The sequence below is a fragment of the Halichoerus grypus genome, chromosome 1 (genome assembly GCF_964656455.1).
Source record: "Halichoerus grypus chromosome 1, mHalGry1.hap1.1, whole genome shotgun sequence".
In the NCBI taxonomy this organism is placed as follows: domain Eukaryota; kingdom Metazoa; phylum Chordata; class Mammalia; order Carnivora; family Phocidae; genus Halichoerus; species Halichoerus grypus.
This window is the reverse complement of record NC_135712.1, coordinates 82,031,377-82,056,235: the sequence shown is the minus strand read 5'-3', so window position 1 is coordinate 82,056,235 and position 24,859 is coordinate 82,031,377. Positions and strand designations below refer to the sequence as shown.

The 24,859-nt window shown below is 44.2% G+C and overlaps 2 protein-coding genes across 9 annotated transcripts in view; one reads left to right on the top strand and one right to left on the bottom strand.

Moving 5' to 3' along the window:
• MCF2L2 (MCF.2 cell line derived transforming sequence-like 2) overlaps positions 1-24,859 on the bottom strand; it is a 238,693-nt gene that overhangs the window by 74,435 nt on the left and 139,399 nt on the right. The window lies entirely within an intron of this gene.
• Positions 3,891-23,232, top strand: B3GNT5 (UDP-GlcNAc:betaGal beta-1,3-N-acetylglucosaminyltransferase 5). Of its 5 annotated transcripts, none has more exons than XM_078068541.1 (3): positions 3,891-4,164; positions 8,140-8,245; positions 19,341-23,232. In XM_078068541.1, the coding sequence occupies exon 3, from the start codon at positions 19,631-19,633 to the stop codon at positions 20,774-20,776; it is 1,146 nt and encodes a 381-aa protein (XP_077924667.1). In that variant the 5' UTR covers positions 3,891-4,164; positions 8,140-8,245; positions 19,341-19,630; the 3' UTR covers positions 20,777-23,232. The 5 variants fall into 5 exon arrangements, with proteins under 5 accessions (XP_077924667.1, XP_035962365.1, XP_035962364.1 ...); XM_036106472.2 differs by having other exon boundaries at positions 19,321-23,232; XM_036106471.2 differs by having other exon boundaries at positions 8,140-8,252; positions 19,321-23,232.

Here is a 24,859-nt window from a genome sequence, read left to right as displayed (position 1 = left end):
GTACCACCCCATCCCAGGACCCAAGTCCTTTTGCTCAGTTTAGATAGCTCTGGCAAGCTGGTGCCTGCTGTCTTTTAAACTCCAAGCAACAAGCAGACAACACTCCAGATTGTCCCTACACAAATGCCCCTCATTCACTCCATTTGGCTATGGCGACCTGTCGACCTGAGTAGAAGGAGGTGAAGTGAGAGGCAGCCCCTGGGAACTTGCGCAGAGCCCCGTAGGGCCCAGTGTGTGTGTGGGGTGGGGGTGGGGGTGTAGGTTGAAGCCTATGTCAGATCTGCAGGTGGGGAGGGGAGAAGAAATGCTGAGCGATCCACCGTCACGGAGTGGTACCGAGGCACTGTCACTGGGGTTGTCTGAGCCCGGGCAGCATGGAGGGGAAACCCGTGCCAGCCTCCCTCCCACCCCCTCCCCCAGTGAGGCTCCCACTATCAGCTCTGCTGGGCCAAGGAGGGTCCCAGCAAACAGGGCTTGCCTCTAAGATTGTCCCCTCCCCTGTGGGGCCCCCAGTGAGGGTAAGATGAGCACATCAGAGAAGCCTTCATGTGTTGATGTGGAAGGAGATGACCACTAAGGGGGGGGGGGTGGCTCCCCAGGGCAGAGGAGAAGAGAAAGGAACAAGATGGGTTCTGAGAATGGCCTGCGGGTGAGGGCCTCTGTGTGCGTCAGTCCCCTTCAGCTTCCAGTTCTGGGCAGACTGACAATGGTTTCACCCAACCGCCGAGGGCCTGGAATTGAGGGAGGGTGCCGAAGGCTGCCAAACCACAGAGGCGAGAGCTGCAGGAAAGAGGCTAGTGTGCCTCCAGTGTCCACTTTGGGGCCTTGATGGCTTCGAGGGAGAAGTACACAGGGGCCTTTGTACTGTGGGCGAAGCTTCTTGGAATGAAAGTTTGAGCATTTGATGAATGTGGGAAGCGTTCAGCAAAAATTCAACTTGACCGGCAGTTAATACGCACTGACTCTGTGCAAGGCATTGTGGGAGGTTCTTCAAGGGAACTGGAGGTGTGCAGGATGGGGTCTCCACCCTCAAGAGGCCTCAGGACTCTCAAGAGTAGGGAAAACACATCCACAGACGATTTCTACAGTGACAAAAGCCCACTGACTGTTCCTGACATGTCACTTGTTGGGCTGGGCCCGCTGGTGAGAAGGAGGAGGATTCTGGCCTCTGGGGCCTTCAAGTCCCATCCATTCAGCGGCTCATCTGGATATTCCATTTGGATATTCCATTTCACACATGCTCAGCTTAAGGCTGATGTGACACATTTGAGTGGAGACACTCAAGTTTGGAGCCCAGAATCTAGACTAGAAATAGAAATCAGGTACTAAAGGCAATGGATGGGATCACCAAGGAGCAAGGGTAGAGAGAAAAGAAACCCAGAAGGATCTGTGTGGGGTGGGAGGGGGCTGGCGGGCAGTGAGGGAGAAAGAGGCAGCCAAGGAGTGCTGCATTATTTTAATGGGTGATGCTGTATGAACAGAAAATCCGTTCGAAGATGTGAAAAGAAACAAGCAAGTCCTTTTAGAGCGATGATGGATGCAGCATGAAGACCCCCTCTGCTGGCTCTTCATGTGAGAGGGGCTTTCTGCAGCCTGGGGTGGGCTCAAGGATGACGGCCGTCCACGCAGCCCGTGCAGCTGGCCCGACCCGTGTGTGCTTAGTACTCCACACACGTGATTGCTTTTATATTCAGTCCTCACCGGACCCATCCAGGCAGGGATTACTGCGAGGAGCGGAGAAGTCAGGTCACTTGCCCAGATCCCAGGGTGGGCAGGGAGCGAGGTCAGGATACCACCCCATCTCTCTAGCAGCCCAAGCCTTGCAGGAACCTGGCTGGTTTTGGAACCCGCGGCCTGGGGGGTGTCTGAATTCACAGAATAGTATCTGTATGAGGTCTGTGAGGAAATTTCTTATCTAACAGAGTCCAGAAGGTACAAAATTTAAGCTAAATGAGTCAAGCCTGGCACTATGTTCGCATGCTTCAGCTATGTTAGGCATTAAGCCAGTCAGTCATCAAATCCATTTCAGTCAACATTCATCTCTTCTTCAGGTCTCTTGCTTCTACCACCTTCCAGGTTCTCTTGAACGTAGGTGTCAGACTTCTCTGCCCATAACCCATGATAACACCCTGATGCCCTACCCTCTGGCCCTCTCTCCTCCATCTGCTTCCCCTCTGCTCTATCTCTTGCCCTACCTTGACCCTTCTCAATCTAACATGCAATTGCAATTCTTTCATTTTTCACGTTTACCGTTTTGATGGTACAGTACTTTTTCCAGTACTTTCCATAGTTGTCTCGTGTTCTGTGAAGCACATTTCTGAGAGAGAGATTTAAAGTCGGTTATAAATCTAATTGTAGTGGTCTTTGTTCACAAGCAGCTACTGTGGACACCGAGGACATGGCCGCGACACGGTCCTTCTCCGTGCTTTTGAAATCAGCATCGCCACTATCACCTGATTTTATTCCCAACTAGTTTCAGAATGTTCACACATACGCTCCCAATAAAAGAAACATGAGTACTTTGTTCTATACCATCAAGTCTATCATCCTCTTCCGCTCACTGTGGGGTGGGATAGGGAACCAGTCTGCTGCAGGAAATGCTCCCAGATGGGCAAAGGGCTTCCCAGGCTGCTGCCCCCTTCCCTGTGTGGTGTGTGTATGGGGGGGAGGGGTGGGACCAGAGCAGGCATTCTGGTTCACTCTGCTGGGCCCCATCTCCCATCCACATCCTCTCCCCTCCCACGACCACAAGCCCTACAACCTCTTACCAACCTCCTGACTCACTTTCGAAATCGTTTATCTGCGGTGTCTATGTGTAAATTGAATGATGTTAATATGTGATTTTTATATGTGTTTTTCAATGTTTGGGTCAGTTTGTATTTCTTGCACGTACAGTCCTATGTGTTCATGCAGGTGGAACACAGGTGCTGACACCTGTGTATGTGGACCTGGTTCCAAATGACATGAAAGGAATATAATGGTAAATGAACATTTGCACATAAATAGAACATGATACATATGACAGCTGGGGGTGGGGATTTTAAGTGGAACCATGGTCAGGGTTTTATTTCTCATATATAAAGAAGGGAGGTGATCTGCACCATACAAACAGTGAATCAGCTTATGTATGGGTCACTGTCAGTGACTCCCTTACAAATCACATTATATTAATATTTCTGTATGTGGTCTGACATGCATATGGCACTATGATCTCTTGGCAATGTTGACCATGCTCTCTATAAGTAATATATGAAAAGAATTGCATGGTTGAAAACAGGGCGAAGGGCTTAAAAAAAGCATTTACAAAACTTCCTAAAAATCTAGTTTGAAATAACAAATACGTGTGTTTACAGTTTCAAACTCTGATTCAGTAATCTACTTTTAACCCATTACCTGTCTTATTGCCTTTACAATGAGAACCCCAAAGCTTTTATTTTACTGAAGTATTTGGGTTAATGTTTTGTTTTCTGTCATGTTCTGAAATATGCACAATTATAAAATCATTCAAAATATTACCTGTTAAACGATAATGTTTGTTCTATTAGGAGGCTACAACATTTGGGGGACAAGAAACCAAACCCATAAAGGATTTATTTATAATCTCTTTCCTTATTAGAAATTTATATTCTCCTGATTTTGTCCAGTTACGTGCATGAAGTATTTTGAAAGAGGGGAAACAACTCAAAGGGGCCATTCCTGCGGATTCTGGCTTACAGTCGACCATCTGAGTAAATGATCTCAATTAACTGAAGAGGCGGTAGGGTGGGTACTTCCTGGAGTCCTCAAGCACCAACAAGAACTGACTGGGCGGGACCCATCACCTTCAGCAGCGTGCCGAGTTGGCGACGGAGGTGCGGGCCATGCTCGGCTTTGGCAGTGAACACCACAAGGTGCAGGAAACGTGCACTGGCCACGCCGCAGGGCAGACTCCCGGCTGCCGCACCCCCACCCTCCGCCGGGAGCCCCTGATTGGGTCCTCCCCAATCGTCAGGCTCCAGCCCGCCCCCGCCCGGGAAAGGTAGCCGAGTTCAGCACTGGCTGCCCAGTGCTGGCCCAATATTTAAAGCAGGCAAGTTTTGTTCTTGAGACCACCGACTTTCGCTCCGATGCCAAGAAGAAAGCAGACCTCCGACTTAGGAGTTTAAGGAGCTGGGCTTGGACTTGGTGAGTTTTGCTTTAAGCTCTCTGTGAATTTGAACTGGGCTTGAAGGTAAAATCATGGGGGGTGGGGGGCGGGTGATCCTTCCCCCATTGTATTTTTAAAAAGAACAGCTGTAGCAAGCTTAGTTTGATGTAAACTGGAGTTTTCTTCTGTTGTGACTTAGGCCCCAGAAGCTCAAGGCATTAAGTGGCGTGACAAGAGATCTTTTAAAAGGACTAGCCTGCCCTTAGAACTCTTGGCTCTAGAAAGGAAAATCAGATGATCAGAGAACTGCAACTCAGTCAAAACTTACCCACCGTATATGCATAACTGTTGCGTGTTCTGAACGAACGGATCATTAGTCTAATAAATTCTAACTCCTAATGAAAAGTGTATTGAGACCAGTTGTTTCATATGGAATTCATATGTGCGATCAATCAATCGTACGATTTAAAAAAATGGTCTGCAGCCCACTGCACCCTAACTAGGGCCGAGGGCCCTCGAGGGTGGAAATGTTGCCTTCCCTCCCGGATCACTAAATGGGGGACGTTCTGGCACGCTTGGAGGGGATAAATCTCAGCTCCGTGGATGGTTGGTTCTTTGTGCCAGGGACGGGAGACGGGCTCCCGCGGTCCGCAGAGAGGGTTCCGGGCCGCCCAGCCTCTGCCCCGCCCCTGCCCGGCACGGCGGCCCCACTGCGCAGCGCCTCCTCACCGGAGCAGCTCTCGGGCTACGGGAAAGAAGACTCGGACTCTCTTTGCTTTCTTTGGACCAGGAGAGGTCTCTGAAAGGCCGAGAGGGGAAGAAAGGGGGAAAAGCCGCGAGGAGGTGAAGGCACGCCCGTTCGCTTGGGTGGCTCCAGGACTTAAGGTTGGAATGCGCGCCGGGGCCAGGGCGCACGGCTGGAGCAGACAACCCGGGCCTCGGCCCTCTGCTCTGGCCCCGACCGCGAGCGGCCCATCCTCGGGAGGCCCTAACCGCCACGGGGCAGGGTTGCCCGCCGCCCGCCGCCCCCCGCCCGCCAGCGCGGCGGGGAAGGGGAGGGCGCGTTCCCTCTCCGGAGCGTCTTTGTTCGCTCTGGCTGGCGGGCGCGGGCGCCCGGCAGCCGACACCCCGGGCCGAGAGCCGCCCGGGTGCGGCAGGTAGGTTGGGGGCCCCGGAGCTCCAGTTGGGGTTAAGTTTCCTGGGGCCCAGAGGGTTCCTCCTCCTCCGGGGAGCTCCGGCGAGCCGGTCGCCGCGCGGGGATACCGAGGCGGGCCGGAGCGCGGGAGCCCGCGGGCGAACGCCGCGCCCTGCGGTCCCCGGATTTCAGATGGGGTTCCCCAACCGTGCTACCATCCCTGGGCTGCAGGGGGGAATTCGGGTAGAAAGCCTGCATCGGGCTGGAAATTCGGAAGCCGCCAGACTGTGGAAACTTTCGGCGAGTTACTAACTAGGGAAATGGAGACAAGGAAGTGGGCAGGCAGGGGAAACTGGGAAAGGAGACCTCTTGTTACCGGTAGGTCTTGGCCACTCTTTTTTGACTGCCGAATTTTATTTTGTAACCTGAAGTGACAGCCGGTTGCTTACTCAGATACAATATAGGTCAAAGTAGTAACTTTTCATCCGATTCTGACTACACAGCCTATATTTTTTCTTACCCAGTGTTGGTTTTCATAGGTTATGGGTCATGTTAAAGGGACACCGATGTTGTAACAGCACAGTGGCTGCTGGTGGCTTGTAGCTCATATTTAGGGTAATTCTCTGATGAAAGTACATCCGTTAGAATTGGATTTGTTCCTCTGTGCCTTTATTTTGGGAACTTTGCCTGGTCCCTATGGGGGAAGGGAGAGGGATGTGAGAAACTGAAATTGACCCAGAAAAGGATGCTCAAAGGTAGTTGTGTTCAGGGGTAGCACTGAAAAGATCCCCTCTTGAACTTTCTGAAAGGGAGATAGGTGATGAGCAGCCGAGGTTTCAACTTTCTCAAAAGAAACTTAATGGTAGATTTTACATCTTGTCACGGGGGAGGGGGGACTGCTTTGTTTGGTCAACTCTTTTTTAATTATTAGTTTAAAGCAAGATAAATTCGATACCTGAAATGTTTACATTATATACTTCATACGACCCTTCTCTCTCCTGCTCCTTCTCTCCCTCCCTCCTCCTGCTCCTACAGGCACCCTCCATTTATTGAGCGCTGGGAGGCTAAAGCTGAGGCTGACTCCCTCTAACTCACCTCAGTTCCCCTGGGGCTCACCCTGACACCCTCTGATGGGGATGAGCGTTATGACAGGGAAAGTTCAAGCTAAAGCTCAGAGAAGCTGTTTCTGAGGAAGTGAGAAATGAGGGGTGATTAGGAGGCATAAATGATATTACACATAAATGCCCTGCCCAAACAAAAAAAGACCCCAAAACCTCAGAAGGTAGAAAATAATTTTCAAAATAAACTGCAGGCTCTAGCAAGTAAAAACGTCACATTATATTTCATTAAAATGGAGATCAAATTCCCCTTTTATAAAAGATTGATTCAAATAAGGAGATTGTAGGAAAGTGAAATAACTTTCTAATTCTTAAATATAGAACAGCTTGAATAATAACTCTTGGGTTTTGAAATGGGTCATCTTTTAAAATGGGTCACTTTGGCTGGAATCACTGCACTTGGTGACTTTCAAATGGTAGGAGGAGTTCTTTCTGAGGACCAACTGCTCCATAATCTACATAACAGAACTTTAGGGTGTTGTAGAAAGAAACTGGGAGAAATTCAGAAGAAGTGGTCTCTTCTCAAAGTAACTATGTAGCCTATCTTTTTGGAATTTTGTACATGCTCAGTTGAATTGCTCTAAGCTTTGCATTTTATAGCACATTATACCTTTTTTGGAATATTTCCATAGCCATTATTTTATGCCATTGTTAGGAAAATCTTGTTAGGAGCTGCATATATTGTGTCTATGTTCCAGAAATTAAGTAACAGCAAATTATTATAAGAGCTCTTCCATTTGCCAGCAAAGATTTAGCCAGAACAATGCAAATCCAGGATATTTTTCTTATAGTATGTGTATATATAGGAGATATAAGAATCTTCATACTGAAAGGTAAGAAACTTAACTTGATCGGGTGAGATATAAACTTAGAATAAACAAAAGTGGGTTTTTTTACATTTCAGTGCTGGAAATTCTGAGACTGGCTTTCATCTGTAATTTATTTTTTAAGATTTATTTATATTCTATAGTGAAGGCTTTGATCCTAGAAGCCAGTTTTCTACAGAAAGGAATGTTCTACCATGTCTGCAGGCAATAAGCCCCTAAAAGTCCCAAGTTCAAAATACTATTACACAGCTTAAGATCCACCTAAGATTTCGTGTTTTATCTCTTTATTCCTTTTCCTACAATTTTTTTCTGCAACTTTTTGATAGTGCTCTAGGCAGAGCAAGTTAAAAAGCTGACTCAGCTCAGGTTTCCTTCTCCATAATTTACAGGGCCTTAAAATTTTTTGGTTGTGTCATCTTTGTAGAAATGTTGTTTGTTTTTTTTTAAGTGCTTGTGGGAACCATATTGTTCTTTCCTGTCAAAGATAATAGAAAGGCATGTTCAGCCAATTAGTAATGATACTTCCGTTCTCAGTCTCACCAGTATTTGGGATGTGTTAAGTGCCCCTTAGCAGTCAGATCAGTATTTTTAAAAACTTTTATCTAATGAGTATTTTTTGAGAAGAATATTAATGTATAGCTTATCATTTTGAAAGGTAATTAACCCCTAAAGAATATCAGCTACTAACTAAACCATCATGGTACAGATACATGAACAATTTCTAGAGAAAGGAAATTAGCATAGATTGAACACCTGATATGGACCACACTTTGTCAAATAAATGGTCTCAAATGATCCTCAGAAAAGACTGTGGCACATGGTTTAGAGAGGAGTCAAGCTCATGTGACCAGTAAATGGAAGCAACAGAATATAAGTGTATTTTTGTTCATGTTCTAAAACTCTTTGGTTTTTCTACCCATGTGCCTCGATCAGGTCCAGATTCCAATTGCACCAGAACACTTGCTTACTCCATTAGGGGGTTCTACACTGGAAACATCTCTGACGCCTTCCCTGCATCCTGCCCGTGGCCTACTACACAGTATGTGGTAAATTCATATTTGTTGAATTAATTAAATGTAGGCATTACCTACTTTCAGGGCTGCTCAACATAATGCCTGGAACAGGTAGGTGTTTAATAAATGCTAGTTAACTTATTATAATAAATGTTGATTGAGACAGAAATGTTATATATACCTCTAACATTTTACACCATTATTTTTTGTACTCTGTAAACCCTCAATCAAATGTTATTTCCAAATACAATATTTAGAATGGGACATATGAACTGCCATTGGACAAGAAGCTTATATGTCTAGCTCACATGATAGGTATATACCAGGTTATAGTGTCACCCTATTTTTATTTTTTTTAAGATTTTATTTATTTTTATTTAGAGAGAGAGAGAGCACGTGTGTAGCAAGTGTGGCAAAAGGGGATCGGGGAGGAGCAGAGGGAGAGGGAGAATCTCAAGCAGACTCCGCGCTGAGCGTGGAGCCCACTGCAGGGCTCGATCTCATGACCCTGAGATCATGACCTCAGCGGAAATCAAGAGTCAGACGCTTAACTGACAGAGCGACCCAGGTGCCCCTGTCACCCTATTTTTAAATCACTATTTTCATATCATAATTTTACCTCAGCTGTACCTTTCATTTCATCCAAAACTTATTCATCAAATAGTTGCTTGAAACATCCTCTCTGAGTCCTATACTTTTTACTCTCCTCTCCTTCCCTCCTTCTCACCTCTTTTTGACCCCCTTCTGCCCTTAAATCCCCCAGTCTTCTTTGTGGGGGAAAGACTTTCTGTACCCAAAGGACACAAACTCACGAGGTCACTTTTGCCTATTCTCTTATGCTATTGGGACCAGGAAAAGGAAGGAGGGAAAATTGAGACGGAAGGTTAAAGAAAGGGTGGGTTACAAAGAGAGTGAGAACAAGCTCTGACAAAATGCAGGTGATAATAAAATGTAAATGACTCCAGACTTCAGGGAAGCAGATTCTTTGCCTTCCTGGGTGCTTCTCTTGGCCCTGCCCTACTCACTTCCCTGCCCTCCCATCCTGATGGGAGCTCCAGGAAAAGCGGCTGGCCAGCGCCAGGGAGGAAGGCAGGTGCAGAGCTAAGAGACAGGACCTGGAACCCATCAGCGGCTCCTGAGCTTCCACGGGTTCTGGAATTTTGGAGGTTACATGGTCAGCCCCATGTCAGGGTGCCTCAGTTTCTCCTACAGCACAGGGAGAGCTTTCTCCCTCATAGGTTGCTGTGAGGCTTAAAGAGTTTCTATAGACCTAAAGCAGTCAGAACAAAGCCCAGAGCACTGTAAACACTCCCATGTTAGCAACTGTTGCTAGAGTGGGCAAAAGGAGAAGCTTGTTTCTTAACTCGGCAAGAATAAAACTGACAAGAATTGCATTTAAAGGAGCAAGACTCCCTGTCAACACAAACAACTATGCCTCAGGAATGAATACAGAAGGCCAAGTTTAGAAAAGCAAATGTTTGACAGCTCTGAGACCTACTTTGTATTTCTGCTTTTTGGTTTGTTTCAAATTCTGTTACCGGGAATTTTCAGTGACTTTTAAAATATAACTCCTCTGAAATATAATAATACTCTGTAGTGCCTCACCACCAGTTTCCTTAGTGCTTGTCTTTACTTAGGGCCTGTCTTTACTTGTTTGTTCATTTGGTATTTCCTTGTCTTTTTTTTTTTTTTTTCCTATAACCGGCAAACAGAAATCTACACCCATGTTTAACTTATAAAGAAACATACAATTTAGTTTATATAGGTGGGGAACTTGTTACTAGATTCACACTATAGGTTTTATAACTAATTTTTCCCTCTGGCCCACATCCATGCTTGCTAAAAGTTGGAATTTAAAGTCTTTGGCTAACACTGAATCAAGAACTAACTCTATAAATGTATTGTTTGTGGATGGATAACAACTCTAAATGGCTTCTAATCTCTGCCAATGGCTTAAGCTAAATTTTCATAGCTAGAGTCACAACCACAAAAACACCTAAAGACAGCTAACGGGTAGAATTTTTCCTTTTTTACAGGCCTTGTATTGGAAATACTCAAATATGAATTAAAGAATAAAATACCAATTGAGGGAATATTTAATTTTTCACACTTAAAATGTGAGTTGTAAATTCAAATTTTGGGTTGTTTCCTTCCTTTTTGAGCAAACAGAATATGCAGTTCCTACTAAACAGTACCCAGTTGTGTTACTCATCACCAATGACTGTAACGAATTTAACTAAGAAAAATGTAGGAGATCAAATTATAGCCTTTCCTGTAAATTTAGGGCTAAACCTGATTTCCTTTAACATGGCAACTTGGCTCTTGAGGAATGGTCCTAGCTCTCTTTAAGGGGAATAGATGATTAGAACAAGCCAGGAAAACAATACTTGAAATGTAGAACAAAATGCCACCTAAAGATGGACAGAAGATGTCATATTTCTTTCCTTTGAGTTATGCCTGGACAGGAACCCAAAGCTCTCATATGGGACTATAAGTAATACAACTTTAAATATAAAAGGTTGAAGTACTCGGGCTTTTTTTTTTTTTTAACTGACTTACTGAAGGAGCATCCTTAGTTTATAGTTATACTTTTATGACTTTTAATTTTGTGCCCTAAATGAGTGCCCCCCCCTTGCCTCTCCTGACAGTAGTCAGTGTGCTTTACTGAGGGGATGGAGAGGGTTGGCCAGCCTGGGGATCCGGGAAGAGGAGGCCCATGTGGGGATGAGAAGGGACAATGCGTGTGATGTCTTCTCCTTTTTCTGTGAGGCAGGAGGTGAGGCCATCAGCTAAGAGTGAGAGGCACAGGCCTTGGAAGAGGGGGAAGATGGAGCATGGCTGATGAGGGGACAGGAGAGAGAGAAGGTCCAGGACAAGTGAAGGATGCTCACACAGCATCGAGCCCTCTGCCCACAGCTAGATAGTGCCATTTGTAGTGATGCCGTCTGCCCGGCAGGTGTTGTAGAAGTAGAGAAGGCAGGAGGGACCCAAGGTCTGGGGTTGTTGGGGTAGAAGAGCAGGAACCAAGGAGAGGAGGGCAAAGGTGCCAGATGATTCTGCATCTGAGACAGGGAGGTGGGGAAGAAGGAAGGTCAGGAGACTGCTGGGTGGGGTGGGAGTGTTAGGGAGCAGGTAACAGTGGGCAGAGGATTCCGGGTGAATATTTAGAGGCTGTGGTTGAAGAGCCAACCGCCTGGAGAGTGAGCGGACTGGAATTTGACATTTCAGAGGAAATGCAGTTGTAGATGAAGCCACTTAAATGACTTTCTTGCTGATAAGTTGTCTTGAGTGTGTGGGAGGTTATGGGAACAAAATGGCATACAGGTCATAACATAAGGGCCCCTTAGACTTCTGAGTGTTGCAGATCCGCTAAGTAAGATTTGGAAATATAGTTTCTCTAAGATTAGATGTTGGTGATATATTACAACAATGGCCAGAAACAGTGGTCAAGAAACATACAGTTGGAAACAAAAACAGATACATTTTGAATTCAAACCCAAGGGCTTTCTCTAGTTCACCTTGCTCCTCCTGGAAGAGGCCTCCCCTGCTCCACCCACCCCCATGTCTCCCCTCCTGGCTTCCAGCACAGGGCCCACTGTTTGCCCCACGGCTCTCCTCCCGCTCAGAGCGCCACCACAGGCCTCGTCTGTCCTGCCCTCTATCACCCTCTACCCATTCCTTACCCCATCTCAACTTTCTATGAACTAGCCCTTTATTTTTTTTTTTTTTTTAAGATTTTATTCATTTATTTGACAGAGAGAGAGAGAGCACAAGCAGGGGGAGCAGCAGAGGTAGAGGGAGAAGCAGGCTTCCCGCTGAGCAGGGAGCCCGATGCGGGGCTCGATTCCAGGACCCTGGGATCATGACCTGAGCCAAAGGCAGAGGCTTAAGGACTGAGCCACCCAAGAGCCCCTGAACTAGCCCTTTGAAATAGTTCCTTTTCAAAGAAATAACCATCTGAAGTTTTAGGGAATTTGTACAATATTCTCTTTCATTTGTCAAAAGATATTACTTAGTCCTTGAATTCAAACCTGTGCAAATAAATTGAGATGCCACGTAAATATATGCATGCATGCACACACGCGCATAAGTAAAATACACGCACATGTGCATAAAACACATGCACGCACGCATGCACGCATAAAGTAATGCGTGCATACATACATGCATAATGTAAAATACACATGCACACACGCATAAAGTAAAACAATGCACGCATACACACACGTGTAAAGTAAAACGCACACATACATGCGCGCATAAAGTAAAATAAGATGGCTTCCTTTGCCTCTGCCTCCTCCCGCTCCTCCTTCCCCGCGTTTACTGCCTTGGGGCCCCTCTGCTCCTCTCTGGTACTGGAGGCTCACTGTCCCCACAGCGGCCACCTTCCTTAGGCTCAGAGCGCTCCCGCCTCTGCAGTCCCGCCGCTTCCTCCAGCCTCACCTGCCCCCCTGGACTGCTCCACCTGCTGTCTCTCCCGCACCTCCCTCCCGCCCCACACCAGCCCAAACCCAGACACGCTCCCTCCTCACTCCGAACTCAGGAAACCAGTTTCCCCTCCGCTGTGTCGCTAATGCTGGAGACTAGATTTCCCTCTCCTCCTTTCCTCCCATCCCAGGCCACTCAGCAGGTAGCGCTGGGTTTGTTTTTCTCGAAAGGGTCTTCCTTACCCCTGACCTCCCTCCTCATTTCCACCACCCTAGACTAGGCCCTCCTCACCTCATTCTGCTTCAGCGTGAGGCCCCGAGGGAGCCGGGGGGCCCTATCTCCAGGCTTCCCGCATCCATCCTGCGTGCCACCACCAGGTTAGTCCCTTTCCCGCAACGCTTAGTCCATATTGACAAGGCAGTTATCATTAAAAACAAAAACCAAAATTTGGGTGACCTCTTGCTGCCCTCGGCACCACTGACTCCTCTGCCCCCTTTTCAAGGTTCCCCATAAGCAGGCCCCATCTCCCTGCTTTCAAATACATGCGTGTATCTCAAGTATTTGCCGTTGTTATTTTTTTCCTTTCTTGCCTGAAACAGATTGCTTCTTTTCCTGTAACCACCTAAATCCTGTTTTCCTCAGGCCCTGCTATCCTGCTGTCACTGATCTCTATTACCAGGGACTTGCCTTTTTTGCCTGGAGTTGATATTGTCTAAATTAGTTCTGTGATACTGTCTGCACTTGGCTGTGATCTGCTGATTGTTGTCCATGGGAACTGAATTTTCAAGTGGGCATCATGAGTCTATCTCAGCTAGACTGCAGATGCTTTCAGAGAGGGGACTATAAAATACTACTACATGACTCTCACTACGCCCAACTGGCATAACGATTCCATAGCAGATCTTCACATACTTGTAGCATTTGTTGAAACGTTGAACACTGAGGCTGTTTGACTTGAACTTGAAGTGCAGGCCTCAGTCTCTTGATTAAAACGTCAACATTTTTATCAGGTTTTGTATAATATTTTAAGATCACTAAAGTAGACCCAACAAAGAAATGGGTTACCAGCGAGAGCAAAGTAGAAAAAAAATCAGGGGTCATGTAGGGTAACTTGTAATCCCTAGTTTTTTCAGGAAGAGTTTAAAGAGTTCTCTTGTGAAATATTCTTGAGTAACTGTGGGGCACAGCTCCTAGACTGAAAAGCATTTGAGGTAGGGTCAGCCACCTTCTTTTCTGATGTTCCTGTTCTACTTCTATTCTTTATTCTTCTGGCTACTTCTCTCTATTAGGAAAGAGAATACTAAGAGTATCTGCTCCTTCTTTTCAATCCAAATAGAAGCAAACCCAAGTTATATTCCAAATATTTGCATACAGGTCTTGCTCAACGGAGGATGGGGTGACATCCCAATAAACTCACTGTAAATTGAAAATATTGGAGGTCAAAAAAGCATTTATATACCTAACCTACCAAACATCATAGCTTAGGCTGTCCTACCTTGAACGTGCTCAGAACATTTATATTAGCCTACAGTGGGGCAAAAGCATCTAACACCAAGTATATTAGATACTAAACTGGTGAATAGCTCATGTAGTTCAATACTGTACTGAAAGCAAGAAAGAGAATGGTTGTTAAGTGTAGCGGCTGCTTACCCTCATGATTGCCCAGCTGACTGGGGACTGCAGCTCACCACCACTGCCCAGCATCACCAGAGAGTATCGTATGGCTTATCACTGGCCTGGGAAAGGATCCAAATTCCAAATCTGAAGTATGGTTTCTACTGAGGGCATATTGCTTTCACACCATCATAAAATAAAAAAATCGTAAGTCAGGGACTGTCTGCATTTGTCTCTGAGCAGTTCGTTGTCCTGTTCTCGCCTATGGTCTTTCCTGTTTCCTATTTCCAGCAGACTCTGAAGTCATCTGTGATTTTTACATCCCTTCAGTAACAATACATGGACATTCACCCCCGATCTGCAGATGAAGTCACCGAATCAGAGTGCAGGGAGGGTGGCCCAAGGTTACACAACAACCGTGGCCCCAAGCGGGGGCAGCCCTGGGGCTTGCAGCCTGTGGCCTGGTCCCTGAGCCGCGCAGCGTGCACATAAAGGAAGCTGCAAGCACAGCGTTCTGGTGGGGATGGTTCCTGAGCTCACGGGCATTATCTGGCTCCTCTGTTTCCTGCCAGGCCCAGCATTTTCTTTCTCCAGGTCGGGCAGGCCTGTGGCTTTCTCTGCAGTCAGTCCCCTCCCCTGCCCTTTGAAGGCGGAAGATGGAAGATGTGCTTTAGATGAGCTTCAAGGCTCTGTGTGAACCAGAAGAGTGGGTGTCGATGGCATGTGCGTGGTACCCATCAGCAAAGCCAGGGCCGGTGGGCAACACTGTTTGGTTGTAATTCATGAATTCAGACCATGGAGGTGCATTTTGCTTTTGGTTGGCCAATGCCGCCTAGTGACTATGTTCAATTTGGAGGAGTTGGGGTGTTCTTTTTTTATAAAAGAGAAAGTAGGTACTGCGGAAGAGTAGTTCAACTTTCCCAATCTTCCCCTCATCAGATCAGTCCTATCAGTGGGCTTTGGTTATGATTGGTATAAATGATAGCTAAACAATTCAAGCTGCTGAGGTTGGAGAAATCTTGTTTTAGATTTTCACATGCTGTTCTGAACCTAAATAAGTAGTGTGGGTTGTTGGCTTTGCAACAGGTTCTTTGTCATTTTTCAGGAACTGTTTTGACTCTTGGAGGTCAATGGGGAACAGGTGAAGAAATATAGGGAAATAAGGTAAATCCATATGCATCAGGGGTGGGGAGCAGGGGGATAAATGCATGTTCTGGGGTGGCTGCTAAAATGCATGTGAGCAGCAGAACACACCAACCAGAGGAGTAATAGGCCCCATTCATTGGAGAGATACTAGGGCCTCTGTGAGTCAAGTGTTTATGTGGGTGTTGGAGGAGTCAGGCCTGTGGGCTGATTGTCTAGCAAGACACTCAGACTTGTAAACAACTGGGAATAGGTGCAAAGCAAGCTGACATAGCAACATTATGAGTGCAACTGCTCAGAAATGAGAAGCTAGCTTTGCCTGTGCTTCCAAAGGTTACTCTCCTCTTTGTCTCTTTGCCAGGGTCTGATGGAATAGAAAAACTGCAGATTAGTTTCAATTGATAATTTTCTTAGAATTCTTAAACAGTTATGGGATCGTAAAATCTGCCCTTAAGAATTCTCTGCTGCTAAACAATGAATCATGGAACACTACATCAAAAACTAGTGATGTAATGTATGGTGATTAACATAACATAATAAAATAAAAAAAAAAAGAATTCTCTGCTGCTTTGCATTAAGCCTCCGGTTGTAGAGGCAGAAGGGGATATCTGCCCTCACGGGGGACCCTTATCTAAGCGAGCACTGTTAAGACTGAGAGGAAGAGCCCCCCCCCCCATGAAAGTGATTCTGCAAAGTTTAGGCAGATGTTACCATCAGAAACTGATGTTTTCCGCTGTCTTTTCCATTCTACTCTAGAGGATTCGGTCCACCATGACCAGCCAAACCAAGAGGGGAAATTACTGATACTGATCTATCCCTTAGAGTAGTATTTCTTGCTTTTTTGATGGTAAAGCCCACACACAAAAAATACATTTTACATTACAACCTGGAGGCACGTATACATAAAACTGAAAGTTTCACAGAAGGATACTTAAACTACTTTCAGTGCAGTATGCCATTCTCTATTTTGTTCTTTTTCTGTTTCTTTTTTAAATACTGGTTGTGACTTTCTGAGATGCACTAGCAAGTTTTAAAAATCTGTGCCCTAGGGAATGAGATAGATTATCTCTGGACAAACTCTCCATGAGGGTTGGCTCTGATCTCCCATACTCCTTGGACTTTTGCATGCCTGGTCTTTGCTGTTATCAGCCCAACATGGAGTAACTTTGGCAGATAGGTAATACAGCTGTATGTAAAGGGCCAGAAGTTGGGAAGGAAGTCCCACAGCCAAGGTTAGGCCCGTAGAGCAGGGTGCTCTCAGTGTATGCGGTTGGTTTCATAGCAGGGCTGAAGGGCGGGGGACTTGAGGTTGAGCTCTTTGGGCACAAAAGCAGGGCCTTTTCTCTGGGGCTTGTGATATGGGCCCAGCTACCCAGCGAGCCTGGACTGAGTGGAGCTTGCATGGTCTTTTCCCTGTCAATCTGTTGAAAGCTCAGGAGACTATGTTAACCCTGAGGGGAGAGACTACTTCCCCAGGCAAAAGGATGTATCTTACTTCGGATAAGCGCTGGGGTCAGAGTCCTTGAAGACGGGAAGTGCTGTCTCCTAGTCATGGAAGAAAGGGGAGGACATGTGACTGACTGGGCCTCCTGACCCCAGTTCTTCCCAAGTGACCAGCTGTTAGAGTGAAAGGGGCTCCACCCCCACCATGGTTCTTTGCACCAACATTCAGAGAACGCCTACCGGGTGTCAGGTCAGACACTGACCTGGATGCTGAGGGTAGCGTGTCTGCGACATCGGGCCTTATGTCACGGAGTTCACAGTGCAATTGGGGGAGGCAGATAAATTAAAAAGTCAGTCCAGGAGGATGAGTGCAAGAATGTGCTGTGGCAATGCGGATAAGAATAATCTTTGGTGGTAGTGCTGGAGGGTGGCCTCAATTCTGACTTCCCAGAAAAGGATGCCTGTAGAATTTAGTGAAGATTAGTATACTTCTTAATAGCAAGGGGAGCAGGGCTTGCCAGGCCACACATAAGATGGCCGCCGGTACACAGGCTGCCATGTGTGAAATAGCTAGCATGGCCGAGCTTCCAGCCAATACTTTGGTGCCGACAGCTAGTAGAGAGCATCTGAAGGGGGTGAAGGAGCTCAGTCTGCCTCCCGGTTAGATCTGAGTTTTAGAAAGGTCACTCTATAGGGTAGAGGATGGGTTGGTCAGGGATCCTTTTGGCGGCTGCACTGGTCTGGGTGAGAAGTGATGATAACAGGAAGAGGTGAAGAGAGATTTAGAACAAGCAAGTCACAGGATTAAGTAACTGGATATGGAATGGAGGAAAAGGAGGACTTTCAGATTTCTGGCAGAGATGCATGAAGTGCAGTCAGACACAAAGAGAAAATGGCAACAGCAGGTTTTAGGGGAGAAGACAGTAGAAGGGGTTAGAAATGGCATTTGAGTGTCCCTGTGTGCCAGGTAATTATCTATCAACCTCGTTCTATCTATATATCTATGTATATTCCCATTTAACTTGCACAAAGACTTTGAGTTAATTGGGGTTATGCCGGCTTTTCCGATTTCTGGGTTAGATGCATGCCACAGAGCAGTGGAAGTTCACATTGCTGGACTACAAAGACAGTGCTTTTTGGCTATAACCCTGTGGCTTCCTGGCTTGAATGTGCTAAATTGGAGGTGCCTGTTGAGTTTCCAGATGAAAAAAAACAGGAAAAAGATGACTATATAGATGTGGGTCTCACAAAGCCATTTTGGTTACAGAGAGTTTGGGCTATGCTTTTGAAAATGTATCTCAAGGGGCGCCTGGGTGGCTCAGTCGTTAAGCATCTGCCTTCAGCTCGGGTCATGATCCCAGGGTCCTGCGATCGAGCCCCGCATCAGGCTCCCTGCTCAGCGGGAAGCCTGCTTCTCCCTCTCCCACTCCCCCCTGCTTGTGTTCCCTCTCTCGCTGTCTCTCTGTCAAATAAATAAATAAAATCTTAAAAAAAAAAAAAAAAAAGAAAATGTATCTCAACTCCTTTATTTACAAACCTTGATTTTTTAAAACAAAATCTTACTCTTATTCCTGTCTTGTCTGGGGCAAGCTTTAATGAATTTTAACTGTTATGAACTTTCATCATTCATCTATTTTGCCTTGAACTATATACAGGCATAACCCTGGAGACACTGTAGGTTTGGTTCTAGACCCACCGCAATAAGGCAAATATCATGATAAAGCGAGTCAAATGAATTTTTTGATCTCCCGGTGCATATAAAAGTTATGTTCACACTATACTGTAATCTATGAAGTGTGCAATGGCATTATGTCTTAAAAAATGGCAATATGTCTTAATTAAAAAATACTTTATTGCTAAAAAATGCTAGCCATCATTCCAAGCTTTTACCGCCAAGTCACAATCACCCGATCACAGATCACCATTACAAATATAATAATGAAAACGTTTGAAATATTATGAGAATTACCAAAACAGGACACAGAGACATGAGGAGAGCAAATGCTATTGGAAAAATGGCAACCTCTTGCTTGACGCAAACCTTCAACTTGTGAAAAAGGCAGTGTTTGCAAAGTGCCATAAAACAAGGCGTCCCTGCGGCTACTTTCATCCTGGCTGCACCGTGGATCAATATATACCTGGACACAGCCATGTGAGATTGTGAACTTAAAGTGTATAGGCTGATAGCCATTTGGGAGGCTTTTTATTTTTTAAGGTTGAGACGAGGAAAGGGCCCCGTATTCTGAAGGGGAGGACAGTGGAGGGTGAGTGGTTCTTTCCCTTTCCCTATCCTCCTCCCACCCCCACCAAAAAATAAATATCTGTATGCCTCTGCTAAACGCTAGCTGCCTTATCACCTTCTGTCCACATCGGGCAAGTTACATTCCATTTTTAGGGAATGAAAAGTAGTTTCTTTCTTTTTGGTCACTCTCACCCACTCACTTGTCATCTCTTTTCTTCCTGACTCTAACAGGTGGCACTTTACTCTCACAGAAGGAAGCACATGGAATAGCTACACGAGACCAGTCACCTAACACAACGACGGATGCCGGTGTGGAAACGCTCTGATGTGCCCGTGTCCTCCTCCTACTGTGCATTCCACTCTCCCGCAATCTCAGAAAAAATGGTACGAAAAGAAAGTATTTTGTGAAACAAGGAGCTCCTGCTTTTTTTAATGATGAACATGTATTAAGATGGACATCTGTTCTACACAATACCAAGTTCTACGGTCTCGAAGGGGCAAGCGCCCATTTAAAACCGACCTTAAGTAAAAACAGAGCTGCATGGATGTCAGAATGTTTGTGAGTGGCAGAAGAGTCAAAAAATGGCAGTTCATGCAGTTATTTGCCACTTGTTTTATACTAAGCCTCATGTTTTTTTGGGGACCCATCGATAATCACATTGTGAGCCATATGAAGTCCTACTCTTACAGATACCTCATAAATAGCTATGACTTTGTGAACGATAGCCTGTCTCTTAAGCATAGTGTGGATGGGGCTCCTCGCTACCAGTACTTAATTAACCATGAGGAGAAGTGTCAGGCCCAAGACATCCTCCTGTTACTGTTTGTAAAAACTGCTCCCGAAAACTACGATCGACGTTCCGCAATTAGAAAAACGTGGGGCAATGAGAAGTATGTTCAGTCTCAACTTAATGCCAACATCAGAACTCTGTTTGCTTTAGGAACACCTTCTAACCCACTGACGAGAGAAGAACTGCAAAGAAAACTGGTCTGGGAAGATCAAATGTACAGTGATCTAATCCAGCAAGACTTTGCTGATTCTTTCTATAATCTTACTCTCAAATTACTTCTGCAGTTCAGTTGGGCAAACAGCTTTTGTCCTCATGCCAAATTCCTTATGACTGCTGATGATGACATATTTATTCATATGCCAAATCTTATTGAGTACCTTCAAAGTTTAGAAAAAATGGGTGTTCAGGACTTCTGGATTGGTCGGGTTCATCGTGGTGCTCCTCCTGTGAGAGACAAACGCAGCAAATACTATGTCCCCTATGAAATGTACCAGTGGCCGGCTTACCCTGACTATACTGCTGGGGCTGCCTACGTGATCTCCAGCGACGTAGCCGCCAAAGTCCACGAGGCGTCACAGACACTTAACTCTAGTCTTTACATAGATGATGTGTTCATGGGCCTCTGTGCCAATAAAATGGGGATAGTGCCACAACACCACGTGTTTTTCTCCGGGGAAGGTAAAACTCCTTATCATCCCTGCATCTACGATAAAATGATGACGTCTCATGGACACGTACAAGACCTTCAGGACCTCTGGAGGGATGCCACAGACCCTAAAGTCAAAATGATTTCAAAAGGGTTTCTTGGTCAAATATACTGCAGGATAATTAAGATAGTTCTCCTTTGCAAACTGACCTATATTGACACGTACCCTTGTCGGGCTGCCTTTGTCTAACGGTACTTGAATGTTGTATGTTTTCACTGTCACTGAGCCAAACATGGATGGAGAAAACTCTAGATATTTGTCGATACCTGAAGTAAAATGAGTATGAAAAAACAAATATTTTGAAAACCCAGTCTATCAGAATGTTTCTTTGATTCTAGAAGCTATTCAGTGTAACTTATCTACTTCATCGCCTAAATTCATTTCAAGGAATTTATATTTAGAAAAGGTTTATGAAGACAAAACTAAAGGGAAATTCAAGTTCTCACTCGATGCCACGTGTATATTTGAGGCATAGAGAAGTTAATTAAGGTGCCTTGGTGTTAGAGTAACTGCCTTTGGAAAATACCAAGTGAATGTATAGTACAACATTTCAAAGAAATGAATATATTGTCGGACCAGGTTTACAAATTAGTTTTTATTAGAGAGCACTTGACTGGGGGAGGTGGGGGCAGGGGAGGATTGGCATAGGAGAAAGTACTTGAACCTGATAAAAGAAGGTTCCTGTTCTTCAGAGGAGACTTAGAAAAATGTAACATGATTTCTTTATAAAGAGCCAAATCACTTATTGTCACATCCATGTAGCTAATTTACCTAAATAGTGTTAGAGTCATTTAAAACATATTTATATCTTTTTTTCAAAGTGTAATGTGAAATTTGAGCTGTGATTCGCTCTGCCCTAACTGGTACTTCATGTGAATTTTTTGATTATTAGATATGACACAAATCATGGGCAGTGTGTTACTCACAGGGTCTTTCCCTAGGGAGAAATCATTGTTAGTTGAAATCAGCCAATTTTAATGAATTTTTCAGCTGATTTTTAAATATTCAATATTGGTCTGTTTTTAAGGTAGTTATTTGAATGTAGTTTGCACAGAGGAATAGAATAATGGAGAGGACTTCAAAAAGAAAGAAAGAACATTAAAAGCCTCTTTTCTCCTTTTCTGTAATTTATAAAATAAAATTCTTAGTGTGTAAATTATTGTAACAATGACTACAATTAGCCTACCCCTCCCCAACAAGGTCTCATAAACCATAGTACTTTGTCAGGTTTTAAAATTGAGAGCATTCGACATCAAATCAAAGCTATCTTATCTTTAAAAAAATCAGTTCTTTCATCAAAATGACTATCGGAGGTGTCATCAACTTTGAAATACTTCATATTTGAAAGCAGAATGAAGTGATAGAAATGTCACCAGAAGGAGGTTTAAAATATTTGTGAAGCTTCCTATTCAAAGAGATGTGGCTGAGCTCTAAAAGAGTAAGTTGCATTTATCTTACAGGGAAGGAGAGAAATGTGGTCATGATGCAACAACCTCCCCTCACTACAGAAAGAACTAGGTGATGTCTATTGTCGCAGGGATTATATGATGTCCAAAATGGTGACTTCAGCAAAAGCAGTTGAACTGATTATAAAACCTCTCTCTCTGCAGAGGTGCCTGTTAGGGAAAACTAAGATGTCTCATGTCATTAGATGAGGTCTGAAACATGCAGAAGGAAACAAAACTAAAAGAATTCTTGGTAAGCACAACTGGAGGATGGTATATTGTAATTTTTTGCAGATAGCTTTTTAATGTTTACATAAATTTTTTGTTAATTTCTTTTCTATTTTGAAAATTGAGGCTTGTTTACATTGATTGCTCAGATAATTTAGAATTTTTAACTAATGTCAAAACTACAGTGTCAGCCATTCTGGGTTTGTAGTTACTTTCAGAGTAGGTGCAGCGTTTATAAGTCATGACAGTTTAAATTTTCTGACCAATTTGAAAACCTGTAGATAACAAAATCACATTTTGACAAAGTTGGTTTATAATTAATTTTTATTAGTTGATTCTTTAATAACCATTTGCCTTTTGGCCATACATACCCTGCCTATCTATACTTGTAACTGTTAAAATTTTCCATTGGTTGAAAACATAAGTGTCTCTCTGGCCATTGAAATGATCTTGTTTACAGCAATACTTTTGTGAAACAATTATTTATTTGCAAAAGAGCTCTCCTCAACTGTGTTCATCTTTTTATTTTTGCTTCGAATAGAATGGAACATATTTAAATTTAAAGGAAATATGAAGGCACTTCCTTTTTTAATAAGGAAATTGCTAGATGCTTCCTTCATTGGATTTAAAGTACTGAGAAGAATATTTGTAAATAAAAGGATTCCAGCCTTTTAAAAAAAGAAGGAAGAAACTTTTTGGTGCTCTAATGCAGGGCTGTCTCAAAAATCGTCAACAAAGGGAAAATAAACTATCAGCCTGGATGGTCACTTGAGTAGACGATTGTTGTACACAGTGTTATTGCTAAAAACTTTTTACCTCTTGGTTGGTTTGCATCTTTTTTTCCATATTATTAATTTTATACCAGTATGTTAAATATTTATATTATTTGAATTTTGCTCTTGTATGGCAAAATAATTAGTGAGTTTTTAAAAATAAATCTGTGATTTCCAATAAACAACTTGAAAATTGTCAGCAGATGTGTATTTTCACAAGCTTTTTAAACTCCTGTGTATGAACACCATTTGTTTATATAATCAACTTCTTCTGTTTAATGTCAGGGAGGTCTGAAGTACACAATCTTAATCCTTAATGAGACTTGTTGCGGTACCCAGGAGAGAGGATTATTGTGTCCTCTGCCCTGGAGCCACCTAAAATGCTTCTTTTGGTTGTTAAAGGACATATGCTGGAATGTCTAAGTTGGGGAAATTCTCTTTTCTAATCGATTGTTCAGGAAAGAGATGAACACCTGTAGCCATGGGGCCACCAGACACCATTGGAAAGGGTCATATTTTCCTTTTACTTGATATCATTAGGTGTCGGAAAGTAGATTCACATTTAGCTCTAGTCTTGGAAAGTCAGGAATGTTCTTAGGACTGGTTCTGCCTGAGTGCTGCTTCAGTATATTTGTACATAGTATGTTCTCTGTTTTTCACCCAATTCCTGCTCAGTTCTTAGCCCAAGATATGGTGTGATTCGATCTATTTATGTTTTTAAAACTTGGAAGCATGTGATTTTTTTGGTTGTAGATATTCTTTTGCTCCAGACCTCAAAGGCTCCTTACTGTCTTGAGCATCGAATCATCTCTTTGACCTGGTTCCCAAGGCCTTATGGAATCTTCCTTTCCTTCTTGAGTCCCCATAGCGTTATTTTTCCCACCACCACTATCATCAGTCACACATCTCATTCATGACCACACCTTGTGTAAGTTAACCAATGGAACGTCATTTCTCCTGGACCTATTGAAGCCTTGAAAATCCAACCCTAACTGTGCTCTTTCATTAAGCATCTCTTTCCTGCCCTCCTCCCAAAATATACATACTTAATCACATATATTATTGTGCTACCAACTAATTGTTTCATGAGTTTTTTCCTAGCTAAAATAGAAGTTCTAAAGGTAGGGACTGTGCACAATGCTATCACATAGTGCTTAAAATCATTTTCCCCCCTCTGGGGCGCCTGGATGGCTCAGTTGGTTAAGCATCTGACTCTTGATTTCGGCTCAGGTCATGATCTCCTCAGGGTCATGAGTTCCGAGCCCCAAGTCCGACTCTGTGCTGCACGTGGAGCCTGCTTAGGATTCTCCCTCTCCCACTGTCCTTCTCCCCCTTCCCTGCTCACACTCTCTCTCTTAAAAAAAAAAAAGATACACTGTCACTTAAGGACAACAACAGAACACATTGCCAAGTGGTGCTTTTCTGAGACAACCCAACTAAAGACACTTTCAGATATGCTGACATGGGCCATTTGCTCTAACTGAGAGATAATATTTCAGTCAGTAAGAGCCCACATGTTTCTTTGAGTACACCTTAGAGTGAAAGAGTATAAAGTAGTCTAGTAAACTAATATGGGCTTTAATCAAGCGGCAAGTTCCTCAAGACATTGGTTCATTTATTCTACAGGCATATTTTGGAGGCCTGCTAAGAGCTAAGTATTATCATAGTCCCTGGGCACAAGAGTGGCTCCTAAGTCAGTATGTTAAATGGTGTGGATACAAGTAATGTGATGATTGCTGGAATAGAGCTAATGATGGAGATTCTGAGTATAAAGAAGTTGGTGTTTTTTTTAATGAATTTCCCCTCTGCTCTTAGTGTTTACCTCC